Source organism: Macaca thibetana, chromosome 19 (assembly GCF_024542745.1).
Source record: "Macaca thibetana thibetana isolate TM-01 chromosome 19, ASM2454274v1, whole genome shotgun sequence".
Lineage (NCBI taxonomy): Eukaryota > Metazoa > Chordata > Mammalia > Primates > Cercopithecidae > Macaca > Macaca thibetana.
The window spans coordinates 45,923,981-45,941,917 of NC_065596.1; the positions used below are offsets into that span (position 1 = coordinate 45,923,981).

At 46.0% G+C, this 17,937-nt stretch overlaps 2 protein-coding genes across 23 annotated transcripts in view; both read left to right on the forward strand.

The window, feature by feature from the left end:
• Positions 1 to 17,937, forward strand: part of BCKDHA (branched chain keto acid dehydrogenase E1 subunit alpha) — a 446,963-nt gene that overhangs the window by 345,911 nt on the left and 83,115 nt on the right. The window lies entirely within an intron of this gene.
• Positions 509 to 16,945, forward strand: CEACAM6 (CEA cell adhesion molecule 6). 2 transcript variants are annotated; one of them, XM_050768525.1, is made up of 6 exons: positions 509 to 706; positions 1,572 to 1,931; positions 6,528 to 6,806; positions 7,247 to 7,501; positions 11,381 to 11,497; positions 15,488 to 16,945. In XM_050768525.1, the coding sequence occupies exons 1-5, from the start codon at positions 643 to 645 to the stop codon at positions 11,455 to 11,457; spliced, it is 1,035 nt and encodes a 344-aa protein (XP_050624482.1). In that variant the 5' UTR covers positions 509 to 642; the 3' UTR covers positions 11,458 to 11,497; positions 15,488 to 16,945. The 2 variants fall into 2 exon arrangements, with proteins under 2 accessions (XP_050624482.1, XP_050624483.1); XM_050768526.1 differs by lacking the exon at positions 11,381 to 11,497.

Here is a 17,937-nt window from a genome sequence, read left to right on the forward strand (position 1 = left end):
TACTACAGCACCATGCAGCTTCATTCTCAGTTACTCCCAGGAAATTAGGGTCACACCGCGCTGCAAAAAGAATGACTCAGAATCTTAGACCTGGGCTTTAGCCCTAGATGTGTCCATTTCTAGGACCCCAAACATCCCTGTGACCTCCTTGCTTGGAGTAAATCCAACCTTCCCAGATGTGTGAGAACACTAGCAACATCCTGCACACATAGAAGGGTTTCTCTGTTACAGAAAAAATAACACCAGGTTTGAGGACCCTGGGGACTCTCTGTGTGGTACTGACAGACCCAAGGCCCAGACACAGCAGAGGTCTGCGCTGGGGAGGGCGGGTCGTCGTGTTATGGAACAGGGGTCCAAACATGCTTGCTTCTCAGAGCGTCTACTGGAGAACTGAATATAAACAGAAGGGGAAGAGGAGGAGGGACAAAAGAGACAGAAATGAGAGGGGAGGGGATAGAGGATTCCTGAACAGAGACCGCACCCATGACCCACGTGACCCTGGGAAATGCTCCTACCCTGAGAAGAGGCTCAGCACAGAAGGAGGAAGGGCAGCAGAGGCAACAGTCACAGCAGCCCTGACTACAGCATTCCTGGAGTTCAAGCTCCCCTACACAGAGGAGGACAGAGAAGACAGCAGAGACCATGGGGCCCCCCTCAGCCCCTCCCTGCAGCATATGTGTCCCCTGGAAGGAGGTCCTGCTCACAGGTGAGGGGAGGACTCCCTGGGAGTGGATGGGAGGAGGGAGCACAGAGACTGGCTGGGGTCTCCTGGGGGAGGACGGGGCTCTGAGAGGGGACAGAGGGCTTCTGTTGAAGCCTGAGGAAACAGAACACCAGAGAGGGACAGAGGTCACAACAGGAAAGTCGCACTAAACTGGGATTGATAAAAAAGGAGGAAAATCAATTGATCATGTTTTCCAAGTTAATCATCATTGGTCACTACAATTTGAAAAATGACAGAAATCAGAACTGCATCAGGGTTACACTCCAAATAAAAATATAACCAGGGCACTAAACACTGCCCTTACTCACCAATCAGAGGTTGAAAAATAACCACCAGGTACACTCATTAACTCATTCACAAGTATTTGCAATGAATTTTAGTCAATGGCATACAGCAAGCATCAGACAAGTCTCAGTCATCACAGAGCTCATACTGTCATGAAGAGGAAAAAACACAGGCAAAGAGATCTGGAATGTGAGGTCAGGTGTTGACAAGAGCCCTGGAGGGAACAGAGCAGGGAAAGGTCAGAAGGAAAAGACCCGGGGTCTCTAGAGGAAGTGTCAGGGGAGGGGTCTCCCTAAGATGCCCTGATGTGAGCAGGACCTGAGGCCAGCGGGGAGGGAGCCATGCAGACCTCTGGGGAAGAGGATTCCAAACAGGGGAATGCCAAGGTCAGAGGTGCTGAAGGAATGGGTGGGGGTCACACTGCTGACTTTGACCCAGTAGGACACACACACACGTGCTCCAAGGTGGAGGGGTGAAGAGACCTGCTCAGGACCCAGGGCCCCGTTTTTCCACCCTAATGCATAGGTCCCAATATTGACCGATGCTCTCTCCTCTCTCCTAGCCTCACTTCTAACCTTCTGGAACCCGCCTACCACTGCCCAGCTCACTATTGAATCCAGGCCGTTCAATGTCGCAGAGGGGAAGGAGGTTCTTCTACTCGCCCACAATCTGCCCCAGAATACTTTAGGCTTCAGCTGGTACAAAGGGGAAAGAGTGGATGCCAAACGTCTAATTGTAGCATATGTAATAGGAACTCAACAAACTACCCCAGGGCCCGCACACAGCGGTCGAGAGATGATATACTCCAATGCATCCCTGCTGATCCAGAACGTCACCCAGAATGACACAGGATCCTACACCCTACAAGCCATAAAGGAAGATCTTGTGACTGAAGAAGCAACTGGCCGGTTCTGGGTATACCGTGAGTGATTCCCCATGACCTCTGGGTGTTGGGGTTCAGTTCTACTTCCCACATACGGGATTGTCAGGCCTGGGCTGTGCCTGTGTCCCCTCTGCATTACATCCTGTGTTGGGGTTTGGACATTTAGTGCAGGACACACATGGGGGAGACAAACTTCCACAGATCAGAATTCTTTTCCTGCATCCAGACCCTGCAGACACTCACTGCAGAGGAAGGACAGTCTGATGGGGGGACTCAGCAGGGGCAGGTCAGTGTCAGCCAAGCACCCCATGGTCTCCCCATGGACCTGACCCTGAGAAAGACCCTGGAGAACTGGGTCAGGGCCTGGCCTGAGGGGGGACCCCTGGGATCCTCATGAGAAGCTCAACTCTTCCCAGAACTGAGCCCCTGCGCAAAGCCCTGTCCCTAGTTCCTGCTTCCCAGGTAATCCTAGGGAGTCTGTGCTAGGGCTGTGTGGTGGCCTCTTGGGCAGGGCTGGCTGGGAGCAAGGATGTGAGCTATCCAAGGGCCATGACTCCTGGAGTTGGTCACCAGCCAGGGCCGAGCACCCAGAGCCTCATCTAGCCAAGGATAGGGCCTCCTCCTTCACTTGAGGCTCAGCATGGAAAGGACAGAATGGAAAAAATTACTAGGGCATGAGCCCACTGCCCTAGAGGACATAGGTTACTCCCTGGGAAGTTCAGAGTCCCCAGGGAGAGGAACAGAGAAGAGAGGATGCTCCCGGAAGCTCCATGTCCACCACGGATCCGGCCCAGGGCCCTCTCTCAGAAGCAAATAATCATAGATGCTGTTCACTTGGGCAGTTCCTCTGTGCAGAGCTGAGACCAAATGACTGTAAATATTTTGAGGTTAACTCACAACCTCACAGCCAAATAGCACTTATCCTACTTATTGAAAGGAAATTGAGGGACAGGGAGACAGTCACTAACAAGGGTCACACAGGCCATAGATGGCAGATTAGAGACATATGAGGTCTGTCTGCAGCCGGAACCGCCTCCTCTCCTCAACCCGGGGTGGGCGGGGCTGTTTGTTGTCAGGCATTTGCAGACCTGAGACCAGTCATGGGTTCACTTCCTTTTGTCTTGTGCATCCACAGCTCGGAAGTGGAGATTCTGGTCTGGAAAGTAAGAAGCAAACAGAGAATTACTCAGTTTTACTCTAGAACTGAATCACCTGCCTCAAATAACAGAGTCAGTGCTGGAATTGTCCAGGTCTCTCCCTCCGACCCACAGTCCCCTCACTGCACCTGAAATCCTGTGTTTCCCGATGTGTTGGTGTCATTCACACGGGAGGATAAAGGAGAGGACTTTGTTTTTTCTCCCCACTCACACCCTACACCAGCACAGGCCCAAAGTGAGACACACGCTCACTTAGGAGTTCTCTCATGAAGAAGGGAAGAAAGGAAGAAGGAATGAAAAAAGGACCCATAACCTCTTTAGAGACCAGTTCCTGGATGCAGAATCCTATGAGGTTCTGGCCACACCTGTTTCTTGTCCCTCAGGGGCTGAAACCCATATTCCATCCCTCTGAACCCCTGTCCCTAAACCTACCCCATCTCATGTGACTCTGGGGTTCCTTGGTCATTAGAGGGTTTTCAGGTCTCTCTGGTCCTGGCCTGGGGCAGCCAAGAGGCTCCTGATCCCTGGGGTCTCTGAGGTCACTGTAGCCCCCACTGCTCACTGCCATAGGTATCTCTGGCTCTTTCTGCCCCTCTATGTCCCTCATTTTCCTCCCCTTTCATTCTAGCTGGGATGCCCTGCCCTGCACAGCTTCCTCCACTCTTAGGCCTTCTCCAGAAAGCCCCTCTAACAAGGCCGACGGTCCTGTTCCCTTCCTGCTCACACTGAGTCCTGGCCCACCTCCCAGGCAACAGGGAAGGCACAGAAATCAGCTGGAGCAGCCACCCCTGCCAGGTCCCTTGCAAGCCACTGTCCCCAGGTCACCAGGGGAACGAGCTTCCACTGTGTCCCCATAACAGGGCTCTTTCCTCTGGTGAGGCTGACATGTGGAACAGGCCACGGGACAGGGATGAGCGACTCAGCGACTCTACTGACTCACCAGGGGCTCAGAGGCAGGATGACAGGTCCGCTTTCCCCAAGGCCCAGAGGCTAATTTCACCCATTGACTCCCAGACTCATCTTGATGTGAGGCTCACACCCTCCAGTCATTCCCCAGGACCTTCCCCAGGGGAAGCCGGCCAGGCAGGTGCTGTCTGATGGGTTTGCTGCCCATTCCACATACACCTGTGTCCTCGTGATGATGCCATTGTCATAAGGTGGGATCTCTTGGACTGAGAAGTGCATCAGTCACTGGAGTCTCACATAGACTCTGCCCAGTTTAGATGAACTTAAACTCTCATTGTGTTTTCTGAGGTTAAGAGGAGATGAAGAAAGCATTTCACATGCCTGTTTTGGGCTCCTTCCCTATTTGCCTAACTCTGCACAGGAACTAGGGGCAGGGAGCTCTTTCTAAATTTACTAGCATAACACACGTTGCTTCTAATTTGGCATCGTTCCTTCCTTTATGTAACTGACACACCTAAGACTTCCTAACTGACTGGTTCTATCCTCCTAAGAGGACTCATGTGCCTCTCTCTACTCAGGGAGTTGCTAATTTCAAACCAACTTCAGCATCTTCATTTGAGGACAATGTGATCCTACTGGAATTTACAGCACACCTAACCCTTAGTATGTTATCAAGAAAAGTACTACTTCCAGCAATTGATCTTCGATCTTTAGGCCATTAGTAACAATCTCCACTTATGGAAAAAATTAAATGTTTCCCCCAAATTTCTTTCATTTTTTACTGTATTCAGAACATAACATGAGGTCTAAACTCCTGGCAAATTTTTCAAAGCAAATTACGGCACTACAGGTCAAGCATCCTAAATCTAATAATCCAAAATCTGAAATGCTCCCAAATCCAACACTTTTTGACCACTAAAGCGATGCTGAAAAGAAATGCTCACTGGAGCATTTTGGATTCTGGGTTTTCAGATGTAGGATGCTAAACGGGTAAGTCTACTGCAAATGTTCAAGAATCCAAAAACAGTCAGAAATCCAAAACACTTTTGGTCCTAAGCCTTATGCATAAGTGATACTCAGTCCGTATGAACTATAGGTACCAAGCTGAACAGCAAATCTCTAGAACCTCATCCTGTGTAAACTGAAAGTTCACATCCATTGACCAACTCCCCATTCTGCCTCTCGCAACCCCTGGCAATCACCATTCTACTCTGATTCCATGAGTGTGACTACTCTAGGGACCTCATATAACTGGAATCCTGAAGTATCTGTCCTGTGAGTGACTCATTTCATTTAACGTAATGTCCAATGGGAGAAAATATTTCCAAAACTTCTTCCCAAATTTCTGTCTCATATCTGTCAAACAACACATGGTCCTTGAGGGTCAGATTTGCAGCAGTTCATGCTCCCCGTTTCCACCACTCAGCTCTGCATTTGCAAACATCCACATGTATTTATGGAGAGATCCACGGAGTCCTCACCTGCCCTCCGCAGAGGGAGAAGAAACATTAAAGGTCAAAGAAAAGGAACATGGTTCTGCTATTAAATTCAGGCAGCTCCTACCTGTCCCCCTCACTGTCTTCTAGATCGTTCTCTGAATTCTGCTCTATCTTTAGGGGTCACAGGCTCAAGTCAGTCGTTATTAAACACCTGGGAAACACTGCCCACCTTGTGGTTCCACTGCCTGATGACTGAACTGACCTCCAGGCTTGCCCCTGGTGTCCCCTGTGTTAATTCTGCTGAAACATCCAATCCCAGGCCAGGCTGAACAGTATCCTCGGGGTTTAAGAACAATAAGAAGTCCCATCATCACCCATCTCTAGAATGTCCTTAGAAAAGGAAGCCACAGGCCGGGCGCGGTGGCTCAAGCCTGTAATCCCAGTACTTTGGGAGGCCGAGGCGGGTGGATCACGAAGTCAGGAGATCGAGACCATCCTGGCTAACATGGTGAAACCCCGTCTCTACTAAAAATACAAAAAACTAGCCGGGCGCGGTGGCAGGCGCCTGTAGTCCCAGCTACTCGGAGGCTGAGGCAGGAGAATGGCGTAAACCCGGGAGGCGGAGCTTGCAGTGAGCCGAGATCGCGCCACTGCACTCCAGCCTGGGTGACACAGCGAGACTCCGTCTCAAAAAAAAAAAAAAAAAAGAAAAGAAAAGGAAGCCACACAGAAAATACAGCCGGGGGGGCAAAGCAGGACTAAAGCTTGAAAAGACCCAGCACCTGAATGTTTCAGGTGAAGACCCCAAGGGAAGCCAGGCAGGCAGTTGGTCAGGGAGAAACCAGAAGAAGCACAAGGGGCTGTGACCCCGGGTCCTGTGTCTGTCCATGACCCAGTGCTGCTGCTCAATTCACACTTGAGAAAGACTGTGCTTCTCCCACACAGAGCAGGCAGTCTCACACAATCTCAGCCCTCAGATCATCATGCATCTGTCATGTGACACATACACCTGCCATGGGCTTTTAAGGACTCCAAGGGGCTGAGAGATGAGAGATGCCAACTCTGATTGAAAGATGTCTGCGGAGGAATCACAGGTGCCACACAGGGCAATCTTCTCTCTGTTCTCTGCACAGCGGAGCTGCCCAAGCCCTACATCACCAGCAACAACTCCAACCCCGTGGAGGACAAGGATGCTGTAGACTTCACCTGTGAACCTGACATTCATAGCACAACCTACCTGTGGTGGGTAAATGGTCAGAGCCTCCCAGTCAGTCCCAGGCTGCAGCTGTCCAATGGTAACAGGACCCTCACTCTACTCAGCGTCAAAAGGAATGATGCAGGAGCCTACGAATGTGAAATACAGAACCCAGTGAGTGCCAACCTCAGTGACCCAGTCATCCTGAATGTCCTCTGTGAGTATCTTCTGTTCCTCTGTGGCCCGGGCCCCCAGCCCAAATCCATACAGCCAGAGTCCAGGCCTCTCGGTCCCTCTCAGGTCCAAGCACTCAGACCCTCACCCAAGCTTGCCGTGACTTCCTGCCCTGAGTAAACGTGGGCAGACCAGGCCTTGACCAAGAATAGGAGGCGAGGGGCTGTCTCCTGTGCTACTTCTACTCAAACACCCATTCCCATCATCACTCATCTCCATGATGTCCTTAAGGCTCAGGGTTCACATTTTCTGATGGGAGAAACAGGTGAATGTCTCAGACGTTGGCTCAGGGGACATAGCGGGGGTTTGGTTGAGACTTCAGGGTTGTGACATGGCTCAGGGGACACGGTTGCCCCTCCACAGACCAGGAACTTACGCTTCTCTCTGACGACATCATCTGTGGCTTTATTCTTTTTCCTCCAGATGGCCCAGATGTCCCCACCATTTCCCCCTCAAACTCCAATTACCGTCCAGGGGAAAATCTGAACCTCTTCTGCCACGCAGCCTCTAACCCAACTGCACAGTACTCTTGGTTTGTCAATGGGACGTTCCAGCAATCCACACAAGAGCTCTTTATCCCCAACATCACTGTGAATAATAGCGGATCCTATATGTGCCAAGCCTATAACTCAGCCACTGGCCTCAATAGGACCACAGTCATGATGATCACAGTCTCTGGTAAGTGGATCCACGAAGCACTGGCATCACATTTTCAGGTGGAGTGTGGCTCTCAGAGAAGAGCCAGGAAGAAATTTTCTTTCCCAACCTGTGTCCAAGGGGCACAAGCAAATCCCAAATTCTCCCCTGAACCCTCCCAGTTCACCTCTGCAGACTCTCTTCCCCTTGTCTACTTTTGGTTTTTGTTGTTTTTGCTTTCTGATTTCTCATGTCTGACTTTGGGTCCATCCTGCAATGAGAGGAGGGGGCTCCCTCAGCCCTGAGTCCTGTGTAGTGAAAGGGGATTCACAGAGGAAAAAAGAGGAAGAGTCCTCAGAGTCAAGTTGCTGCTCTCTGTCACCAACAGTTCCCTTTCTGTCACTTCTTTGTGTTCTTTTACCTACTCTATAAGCTATAAGGGACAAGGAGGCTTTGAAATGAGCTCACACTTTTTCCTTAAATGAGAAGAGGAAGCCCCTTGGATGATGGAGGAGCAGCTCAAACTCTGCCCCCATCTCTGCTCCCAGCGCCCCCAGTGACTGACTGACCCTGCCCTGAAGCCACCTAAGGTGAAACCAGGGCATATGGAGAAGGTGCCCAGGTGTCTGTCCTGAATCAGGCTAAATAAAGCTGCTAATCAACACCAAAGCCTCCCCTGGATCAGGCTGCAGGAAAATGGGAAGACAAGGAGCCTCATGGCAAACTGCTGAGCTGTGTCCTGGCTCTGAAGTCACTGGCTGTATAAGGCTGTGGGCACAGCACATGGGACACAGCACAGAGGACAGCAAGTGATGCACACTTGGAGACATAGGGAGATTCAGCCTTGGGGACTCTGCATGGCAGGGAAGGGACAGTGCCAAAAAGTGTGTATTTATAGGGAGGGTAAGACTACCAGCCACTGTATATATCTAATGTAGGACTTACCATTTTAACACTTCCACATGTGCAGATCCATAGTATTAAGCACATTCCCATTGTTCTGCTACCATCACCACCATCCACCCACAGAACTCTTTTCTTCCTCCCAAAATGAAACTCTGTTCCCATCAAACTCCTGGACAGAGCTGCCCACCTGTGACCCACAGCCGACCCCTGAACTCATCTCTAGACTTGCTTCTGATCTCCTGCTCAAACCCCCATCCCCATCATCACCCATCTCCAGGATGTCCTTAAATAGCAAAGCCTCAGAAAAAAACACATCTTGGCTGGGTGGTGTGGGACTGTACAGCTGAAAGAAACAGCACCTGCATGTTCCAGGTGAGCACCCCAAAAGACCACGCAGTCAGCCAGTCAGGGAGGAAACAGGAGAGGTGCCAGAGGCTGTGGCTCTCAGTCCTGTGTCTACCCATGACTCAATGCTTCTGCTCTATTCACAGTTGAGAAAGTCTGTGCTTCTCCCACACAAAGCAGGTGGCCTCATGATCTCTGAGCCCTCAGATCGTCATGCATCCATCTTCTGACACACACACCTGCCCTGGGATCTTAAGGACTCGGGTGGGCTGAGGGATGGGAGATGCCAACTCTGATTGAAAGATGCCTGCAGAGGAATCAAAGGTGCCACACAGGGCAATCTTCTCTCTGTTGTCTGCACAGCGGAGCTGCCCAAGCTCTACATCACCAGCAACAACTCCAACCCTGTAGAGTTTTCTACATAGAAGTTTAAGTTATCTGTGAACAGAAATAATTTTACCTCTTCTTTCTGATTTGGATGTTTGTTTGTTTGTTTGTTTGTTTTTTGCCTAATTTCTCCAGCTAGGACTTTAAATATTATGTTGAAGAGAAGTGGTGAAAGCAGGCATCCTTGTCTTGTTCCTGGTCTTACAGGGAAAGCTTTCAGTCTTTCTCCATTGAGTATGCCTCTATTATGTTGAGGTGGTTTCCCTCCATTCCCAAAGTGTTTTTATTTATAAAAGAATGTTGAATTTTGTCAAATGTTTTTACTGGCTAAATCTTATTACTAATTATAGATTTTTTTTTGTTCCCAGGAATTTGCCCATTTCATCTAGGTTATCCAATTTGTTGGCATTCAATTCTTTATCGCACTCTTTTAATCTTTATTATTTCTGTAGAATTGGTAGCAATGTCATCAATTTTTTGAGAGTAGGTCTCACTCTGTAACCCAACCCAGGCTGGAGTGCAGTGGCTTGATGATAGCTTACTTGCAGGCTTAACCCCCTGGGCTCAAGTGATCCTGCTACCTCAGCCTCCTGAGTAGCTGGGACTACAGGCATGTCCCATCATGCTTGGCTAGTTTAAAAAAAAAAAAAATTTGTAGAGATTGTGTCACCCTATGTTGCATAGGCTGGTCATGACCTTCTGACCTCAAGCAACCCTCTTCCTTTGACCTACCAGGGTGCTGGAATTAAAGGTGTGAGCCACCATGCCCCCATTTTCATTTCTGCTTTCTTAATCAACCTAGTAAATGACTGTCAATTTTGTTGATCTGTTTTGAAGAACCAACTTTTGGTTTCATCGACTCTCTTTATTGTTTTTCTAGCCTCCGTTTTATTTATTTCAATTCTAATTCTTATTGTTTCCTTCATTCACTATCTTTGGGTCGATTTTGTTCTTTTTCTATATCCTGAATTTGTAAAGTTAGGTTGTTAATTTGAGGTCTCTCTTTATTTTCATGTAGGTATTTACCACTATCAGTTTCTTGTACAAGATTCTTAACTTCTCTGAGCCTTCAATTCTTTAACTGAAAATTACAATAATTTTCATCACTAGGAAATGGATGGAAAAAATGAAAATTGAAATAACAGTGCCTGTTTCATAGTATTGTTTTGAAGATTTAATGTAATATTTGATTAAGCCTTCAGCAAAATGCCACACACAGAGAAAAGCTTCATAAATATTAGCTATTATTACTACTACTGTTACCATTAACCTTGAAGTCAGGTAGTCCTAGAGTCAAATTCTAAATCCACTTGTCACTAACCGTATGACTTTGGATAAGTTTTCTCATCACTCTAAGCCTCTGTCTTTTCATCTGTAAAATGAAAATAATGTCTACCCAAGAGGGTTATTGTATAAATCAAATGAGATACAGGTTAAGTATTTAGCACACGGCCTGGCACCTAGGACGTGCCCCTCAACAGCAGCTAACATAGCATTAATCATCACCCTTATTGACTGGTGAGGGCTAAGCACCAAGTGGAAACCCACTAGGACATGGTTACTGGCTAAACATGAGAGAGAGGAAAAACCCTGCAAAAAATCAAGCCTAGTATGTTAGCTTTCATCCACTGAGCTGCAGCCAAGATGGGATTAGAGGTGCAAGATAATTCACCAGGGAAAACAGCCATGAGGGAAAGTGGAGCAGCAGTGAGAGCAGAGCCTAAGAGAGCCCCTAGACAACGATGCAGATCTGATTCCTGAGAAGGAGAAAGAGAAGGAGGGAAGTTTCAGATAGCGGTGCAGTTTTGAGTTTCCTCAAGACCGCTGGGGAGTCCTTGAACCCCTCATCCATGAGAGTGAAGCAGGGTCTCACAGGCCTGGGCTTGCTTTCTTTCCCCTGGTGGGAGCCCATGAGAAGTGAGTTATCTGGGCAAAAGAACATGGTAAATTCAGAATGCACTAGCCTGGGCCTTCTGTCAGTCAAGTCCCTGCCATAGAGATCCAACAGACTCTTATTCATGACATGCAAAAACAGCAATAAGACTTTCTCAAATTTTCAAAGCCTTCAAAAATGTCCAAGTGCAGAAAGACCAGGATGAAATTAACAGAAGACTGATCACCAACCTAGAAACATGGTGAGAGAGAAAAAATTGCAACCTTCCCACAAAACTAGTGTATTCCTTGAAGGAACAAGTCGAGACTACTTCATGTTGACAGCTGGTTCTTGGGGCACCCCACTGTAGAATAACATCACCTTCATTCCTTCTCTTTTCTTCCCACAAGGAAGTGCTCCTGGCCTCTCAGCTGTGGCCACTGTCGGCATCATGATTGGAGTGCTGGCCAGGGTGGCTCTAATATAGCAGCCCTGGTGTATTTTCGGTGTTTTAGGAAGACTGGCAGGTATGATGTCCTTTCCTCTTGTCATGTTTCCTGCAGGGTTGACCACCATGCTTGGGAAAAGGAAGAAAATTCTTCACTTATATCTGGGACTGGATCTCCTCCTTCTACCCCTAAATTTCTGCGTCTCCCACTAATTCCTGCAGGTCTCTTTTTTCCTGGTCTGCATGCTCCCTGGACCCCACTGTCTCTTAGACATAATTATCTCCAGCCTCTGTTCATTTGCTTCCTAGAGTCAATACATTGTCAAAGCCTCTTCATCCTTTTTTTAACATCGCTCACTTGTGTCGTTCTCTCCAATCCCATAAACTCCAATAACTGTTCAACATCCTGCTTGATCCCTTGTTGTAAGGTTGGAATCTTTCTGGCATATGACTGCCTCATTACCTTCCTAAAATCTAGTTCACTCGCCTACTTAAGAAGCCAAAGGGGGCCGGGCGCAGTGGCTCACGCCTGTAATCCCAGCACTTCGGGAGGCCGAGGCGGGTGGATCATGAGGTCAAGAGATCGAGACCATCCTGGCTAATACGGTGAAACCCTGTCTCTACTAAAAAAAAAAAAATATATATATATATATATATATATACACACATACACACATACATACACACAAAAATTAGCCGGGCATGAGGCAGGAGAATGGCGTGAACCTGGGAGGCAGAGCTTGCAGTGAGCCAAGATCTCACCACTGCACAGAGCATGACTCTGTCTCAAAAAAAAAAAAAAGAAGAAGAAGCCAAAGGGGCCTGCTCTGGCCTGCTAGATAAGTTCAAATTCCTTCTCTTTACCTCTACTTCCTAGTATAATTCCTCCATCTTAACTAGAATCTGACTCTCTACACATCCCTGCCCCTTTACCCCGGATGCACATAGAATTCTTAGTTTCAATGTTACACCTAAAAACAGGGTGATCTCCCCTCCACCACCCGCACTGTGGACTTACCCACACCCTTCATCACAGGCAACCTCTTATTTCATGGAAAACAAACACTGTGTCGTATTAGCATGTGAACTTTGGACACATCCTGCATGTGGCTGAGAACCTTTTCCTGACGATCAAATCATGTGTTCATAACAGATACAGAAATGAAGAAGGCAAGGTCCCTACCCCCAGGGAACAGAAAGCCCAAGACAGGAGATAAGACCTGAAAAAGATTCATGATACCAAAGTAGAAAGGAGTGAAGGCCACAAGAAATCAGAGAAATCTGATAGGAAATATAGCTACACATTGGAATCACTTAGAAACATTTTTAAAAATGGATGCTCAAGCCCCAACCATCATTTCTGATCTACTGGTCTGGAGTGGGACCCAGGCATTGGTAATTTTTAAGCCTCTCCAGATGCTACTAATGTGTAGCCAGGATGGAGGACCCCTGTTCTAATAGGTAGGACTTGGGGCTAAACTCATGGTTTTTAGCTAGGAGGATTAGAATTGCCTCTGGAGCTTTTTCAACATACATAGGCCTATACTTTGTTGGCCTTATCCATTAATGGGCTCCACCAAGAACTCAGTCATCTAACTGGGAAACAGAAACTAAATGGAAAAGCCGCCTTATTTGATATGTTCCATTATATGGGAAGCACTATCAAATGATAAGTGATGCTAAACCTTCTCTAAGTTATATTTATGGATATGTTATTGATGTGAGTGTTCCAAAAATTATAAGAGATTCCCAGAAATCTAATAGGTTATAAGCCATAATGTCATATGCCACAGAAGTAATTAAATGTCTATGGGAGATGCATTCTTATCATAATGAACTCTTATCAGCATCAGATGTTTAACCATACTCATTTTCAATCTTTGTCATTCACAACAATTGTTTTTTGTTTTGTTTTGTTTGGGGGGGGTTGTTTTTGTTTGTGTTTTGAGATGGAGTTTCACTCTTGTTGCCCAGGCTGAAATGCAATGGCATGATTTCGGCTCATCACAACCTCTGCCTCCTGTGTTCGAGCGATTCTCCTGCCTCAGCCTCCCGAGTAGCTGGGATTATAGGCATGGGCCACCATGCCTGGCTAATTTTGTATTTTTAGTAGAGATGGGGTTTCTCCATGGTGATAAGGCTGATCTCAAACTCCCAACCTCAGTGATCCGCCCGCCTCAGCCTCCCAAAGTGCTGGGATTATAGGCATGAACCACCGCGCCCAGGCCCTGACAATTGTTTTGATTCTTGCTTAAAGCATTTGCAATCAGCTACCATCCAAACTTTCTTCTTCATTGAGGGTATTTACAGAAAAGACTCTGACACGTAGTCTTGAATACAAGTTTCTGATAACATTAAAATCATATCATTGGACGATTTAAGAATTTCCAAAATTTTAACAAACTGATAGCTTCATGAAACTGCCAGCCAAGAGCAAGCAGAGAAAAGAATTAATTTCATGGGACTAAATGATAGCAATGAAAATAATATTTTTATGATTTTTTATTTGAACTTTTGTGGATTCTTTAAGTGTTTTGTTTCCCAGATTTCAGGAAACACTTTCTTTTAAGCTATCTACAGTGTTCAGCAATTTGGTAAAGTAGATTTTTGTGAACAAAAATTGAAACATCTACATTTTCTCCCTACCTGACTGCTCCAGAATTTGGAAATTATTCATGAACATTTATATTTTTGTAATAGTATCTTTATTTGCACAATAAATATAGTTATTAATGTTAATTGTTATAAAATATTATTATTAATTAATATTTATTAATTATTATTATTTAAGGATTGCTTAATTGATTTTATTAATAATGATTATTTAATGATTAATTATAATTGTTAATCAATATTTATATTAAATAATAAATATAATAATATAGTTATTTGCTCAACAAAAATCTGCTCCTTTTATAACAGGATACATTTGAAATCACTGGTTATATTACCCAGCCTTTGATTGGGATGTTATATTTGGGAATATACACAAATGAACCCATAGGCACTGCTGGCGAAGTCTGAAGTCGCCCTTGGTTTGGCTTCCTCGTGTCAAGAGGTTTCTAAAAGTTTAATCTGAAATTCCTTATAAAAACTTCTAGTAAAGCAAACTTAAAAAGACTCCAGGCTGGGCGCAGTGGCTCACGCCTGTAATCCCAGCACTTTGGGAGGCCAAGGTGGGTGAATCATGAGATCAGGAGTTTAAGACTAGCCTGGCCAACATGGTGAAATCTCATCTCTACTAAAAATACAAAAAAAAAAAAAAAAAAAAGAAAAAAAGCTGGGCGTGGTGGCGGGCGCCTGTAATCCCAGTTACTCAGGAGGCTGAGGTAGGAGAATTGCTTGAATTCAGGAGGTGGAGGTTGCAGTGAGCTGCACTCCAGCCTGGAAGTGCATACATAGGCCTGTACCATTCATGTGCGCAAATAGGCCCATACATAGGCCTATACTCCCATTCAAGGAGAATTGCTTGAACCTGGGAGGCAGAGGTTGCAGTGAGCTGCACTCCAACCTGGGCAACAGGGTGAGACTCCGTCTCAAAAAAAAGAAAGACGACGCGGTCAACTGCTACTCTTGCTGCACTTATATAAAGAACGAGGCGGCCGGGTGCGGTGGCTCAAGCCTGTAATCCCAGCACTTTGGGAGGCCAAGACGGGCGGATCACGAGGTCAGGAGATCGAGACCATCCTGGCTAACACGGTGAAACCCCGTCTCTACTAAAAATATACAAAAAACTAGCCGGGCAAAGTGGCGGGCGCCTGTAGTCCCAGCTACTTGGGAGGCTGAGGCAGGAGAATGGCGTGAACCCGGGAGGCAGAGCTTGCAGTGAGCCGAGATCGCGCCACTGCACTCCAGCCTGGGCAACAGAGTGAGACTCCATCTCAAAAATAATAATAATAATAAAAATAATGAGGCCAAGTTTGATTAGACTAAACTTATTTGGAAAACAAATATGTCTTACTGGGATTATCTTTGGTAGAAATAGAGATGCCTACAAAGAGAAAAAATATGTTGAAAAAAACTATAGTACATCTGTTATGACATCACAGCTCTGCTTATTGTTTTTTAGTTTTTATTATCCCATAGATTGGACTGGACCCTGAATTCTTCTAGCTCCTCCAATCCCATTTTATCCCATCGAACCACTAAGAACAAGGTCTGCTCTGTTCCTGAAGCCCTATATGCTGGAGATGGACAACTCAATGGAAATTTAAAGGGAAAACCTTCATGCTTGAGGTGTGGACCACTCAGAGACTTCACGTAACTAGAGACACTCAAACTGCAAACCATGACAAGAAATTGACAACTTCATGCTGTGGACAGCTTTTCCCAAGATGTCAAACAAGACTCCCCATCATGATAAGGCTCTTACTCCTTTTAATTTGTCCTTGCTTATGCCTGCCTCTTTTACTTGTCAGGATAATGCTGTCATTAGTATTTCACAAGAAGTAGCTTCAGAGGGTGACTTAACAGAGTGTCAGATCTACCTTGTCAATCCCAGTGTTTTACATGAGAGATCCTTTAGTCCACCCAATGGCTGACATTAGCAGCATCTTTAACACAACTGTTTGTTCAAATGTACAGTGGGGTCCTTTTCAGAGTTGGACTTCTAGACTCACCTGTTCTCACTCCCTGTTTTAGTTTAACCCAGCCATGCAATGCCAAATAATGGAATTGCTCCCTACCAACTGAACAGGGAGGAGTCTGTGCAGTTTCTGACACTTCTTGTTGAACATGGCTAAATACAACGGGTATCACTGAGACTAAGTTGTAGAAATTAACAAATGTGCTGCTTGGTTAAAATGGCTAGACTCGTCAGGATCGTTCTTTATTCTATTTTAGTTGGTTTGCATCTTGCCTATCCAACTCTTGGTATTACCCTCCTAATAGTCATACTAGTAGTCATACTCCCTGGTGTAGTGTAATCTCTAAAAGCTTTAAATGTTTGCATGCAGCCAGCCATCGAAGAGTGAATGGTCTCTTTGGCTGGAATTACAAACCTCAAAGAAATGCGTCATCAGGAGAACATCCTAACCTATGAAGGTACCCTAGAGCTTAAAGTATAATAATAATTAAAAAAAACCTATGAAGGATAAAAGCCCCAAATGGTGGTAACTTATAATAGCACTAATGCTTTAAGGTTTGGTCCCACTGTCACCTAGGTGAGCGCATAGAGCCAGTCATGCTAAATGCTACATACTCCAACTGAAATTTTGAGGAAGCAGATCCAAAACACATCAATTTAAAAAAAAAAAAAAAAAAAAAAAAAAAAAAACAGAGATTCCAGTTTACTTGAGTTAGCATACTATGGGGGTCCCCTCTACTTTAACTTTTACAAAAAAGTAATGTGAAGTAATGTGATGTTAACCAACGTATTTATTTCTGTGGTTCTGTTTCCTTGTTCCGATTTGACAAAATCCACTGTTCTTTTATTGTATTGCCCAGGGGGAGCGATTACTGTACTTGTAGAGTGGAGCTGCCTTAATTCATAAGTCACAAATAAAAGCCAATTAGATCTATAACTAAATTTGTTGTAATTATGTCTCCTGACGTGGGTTCACAGCCAGCGATGGCCAGTGGAGTCTCTCAGGCTGCATCATTCTCTCCCTAACCCTCCTGCCTTCCTCTTTCTCTTACAAGGGCCCTTCTGATTACACTGAGCCCGCCCAGATTATCCAGAATAACTTCCCATCTCAAGATTCTTAACTTTATCTTATCTGCAAAGTCTTTTTGCCAAATAAAGTAACATGCACATGTTCCAGGGATCAGGATGTGGACATTTTTAGGAGGTCATTATTCTGCCTAACACAAGTAACTTTCATAAACATCACCCACAACAAAAATTTGCTTGGCCTGCCTTCTACGTCTTACTTTGCTGTCTGAATCACAGGCCAGAGCACAAACTTCAAGGTGAAACACACCAGCTCTGCTGTGAACTGCCTGGATGATCCTGGACCACTCACTTCACCTCCCACAGCCTCTTCTCATTTGCAGCACAAGGATGATTCTTACTGTATCAGAAAATGACAGTGCAAGAGTAAATTAAGATGTGTAAGGTATTAGTCACACAGCCTGTACCCGATGAGCCCTCGGTAAACACTCCTTTCAGTCCCTTCCTTTTAACATCCCGTTTCTTTCATCCTCACCCATCTGCTCCTTCATCTTCTTTCTCTTCAACGACTTACACAGTCTACCCTACCAGTTAGCAAAGAAGCCAACTACCCATTTTCTCATGATTCTGCTGGAATGGTCTTGTGATGGAGTCTGCTATCCACTCAAGAAAGCCCACATTATTTATATGGAGAGGTCTGTTTAGAACAAGAGGTCCTTGGCTGGGCACGGTGGCTCACGCCTGTAATCCCAGCACTTTGGGAGGCTGAGGCGGGTGGATCATGAGGTCAGGAGATCGAGACCATCCTGGCTAACACAGTGAAACCCCGTCTCTACTAAAAATACAAAAAATTAGCCAGGCGTGGTGGCGGGTGCCTATAGTCCCAGCTACTCCGGAGGCTGAGGCAG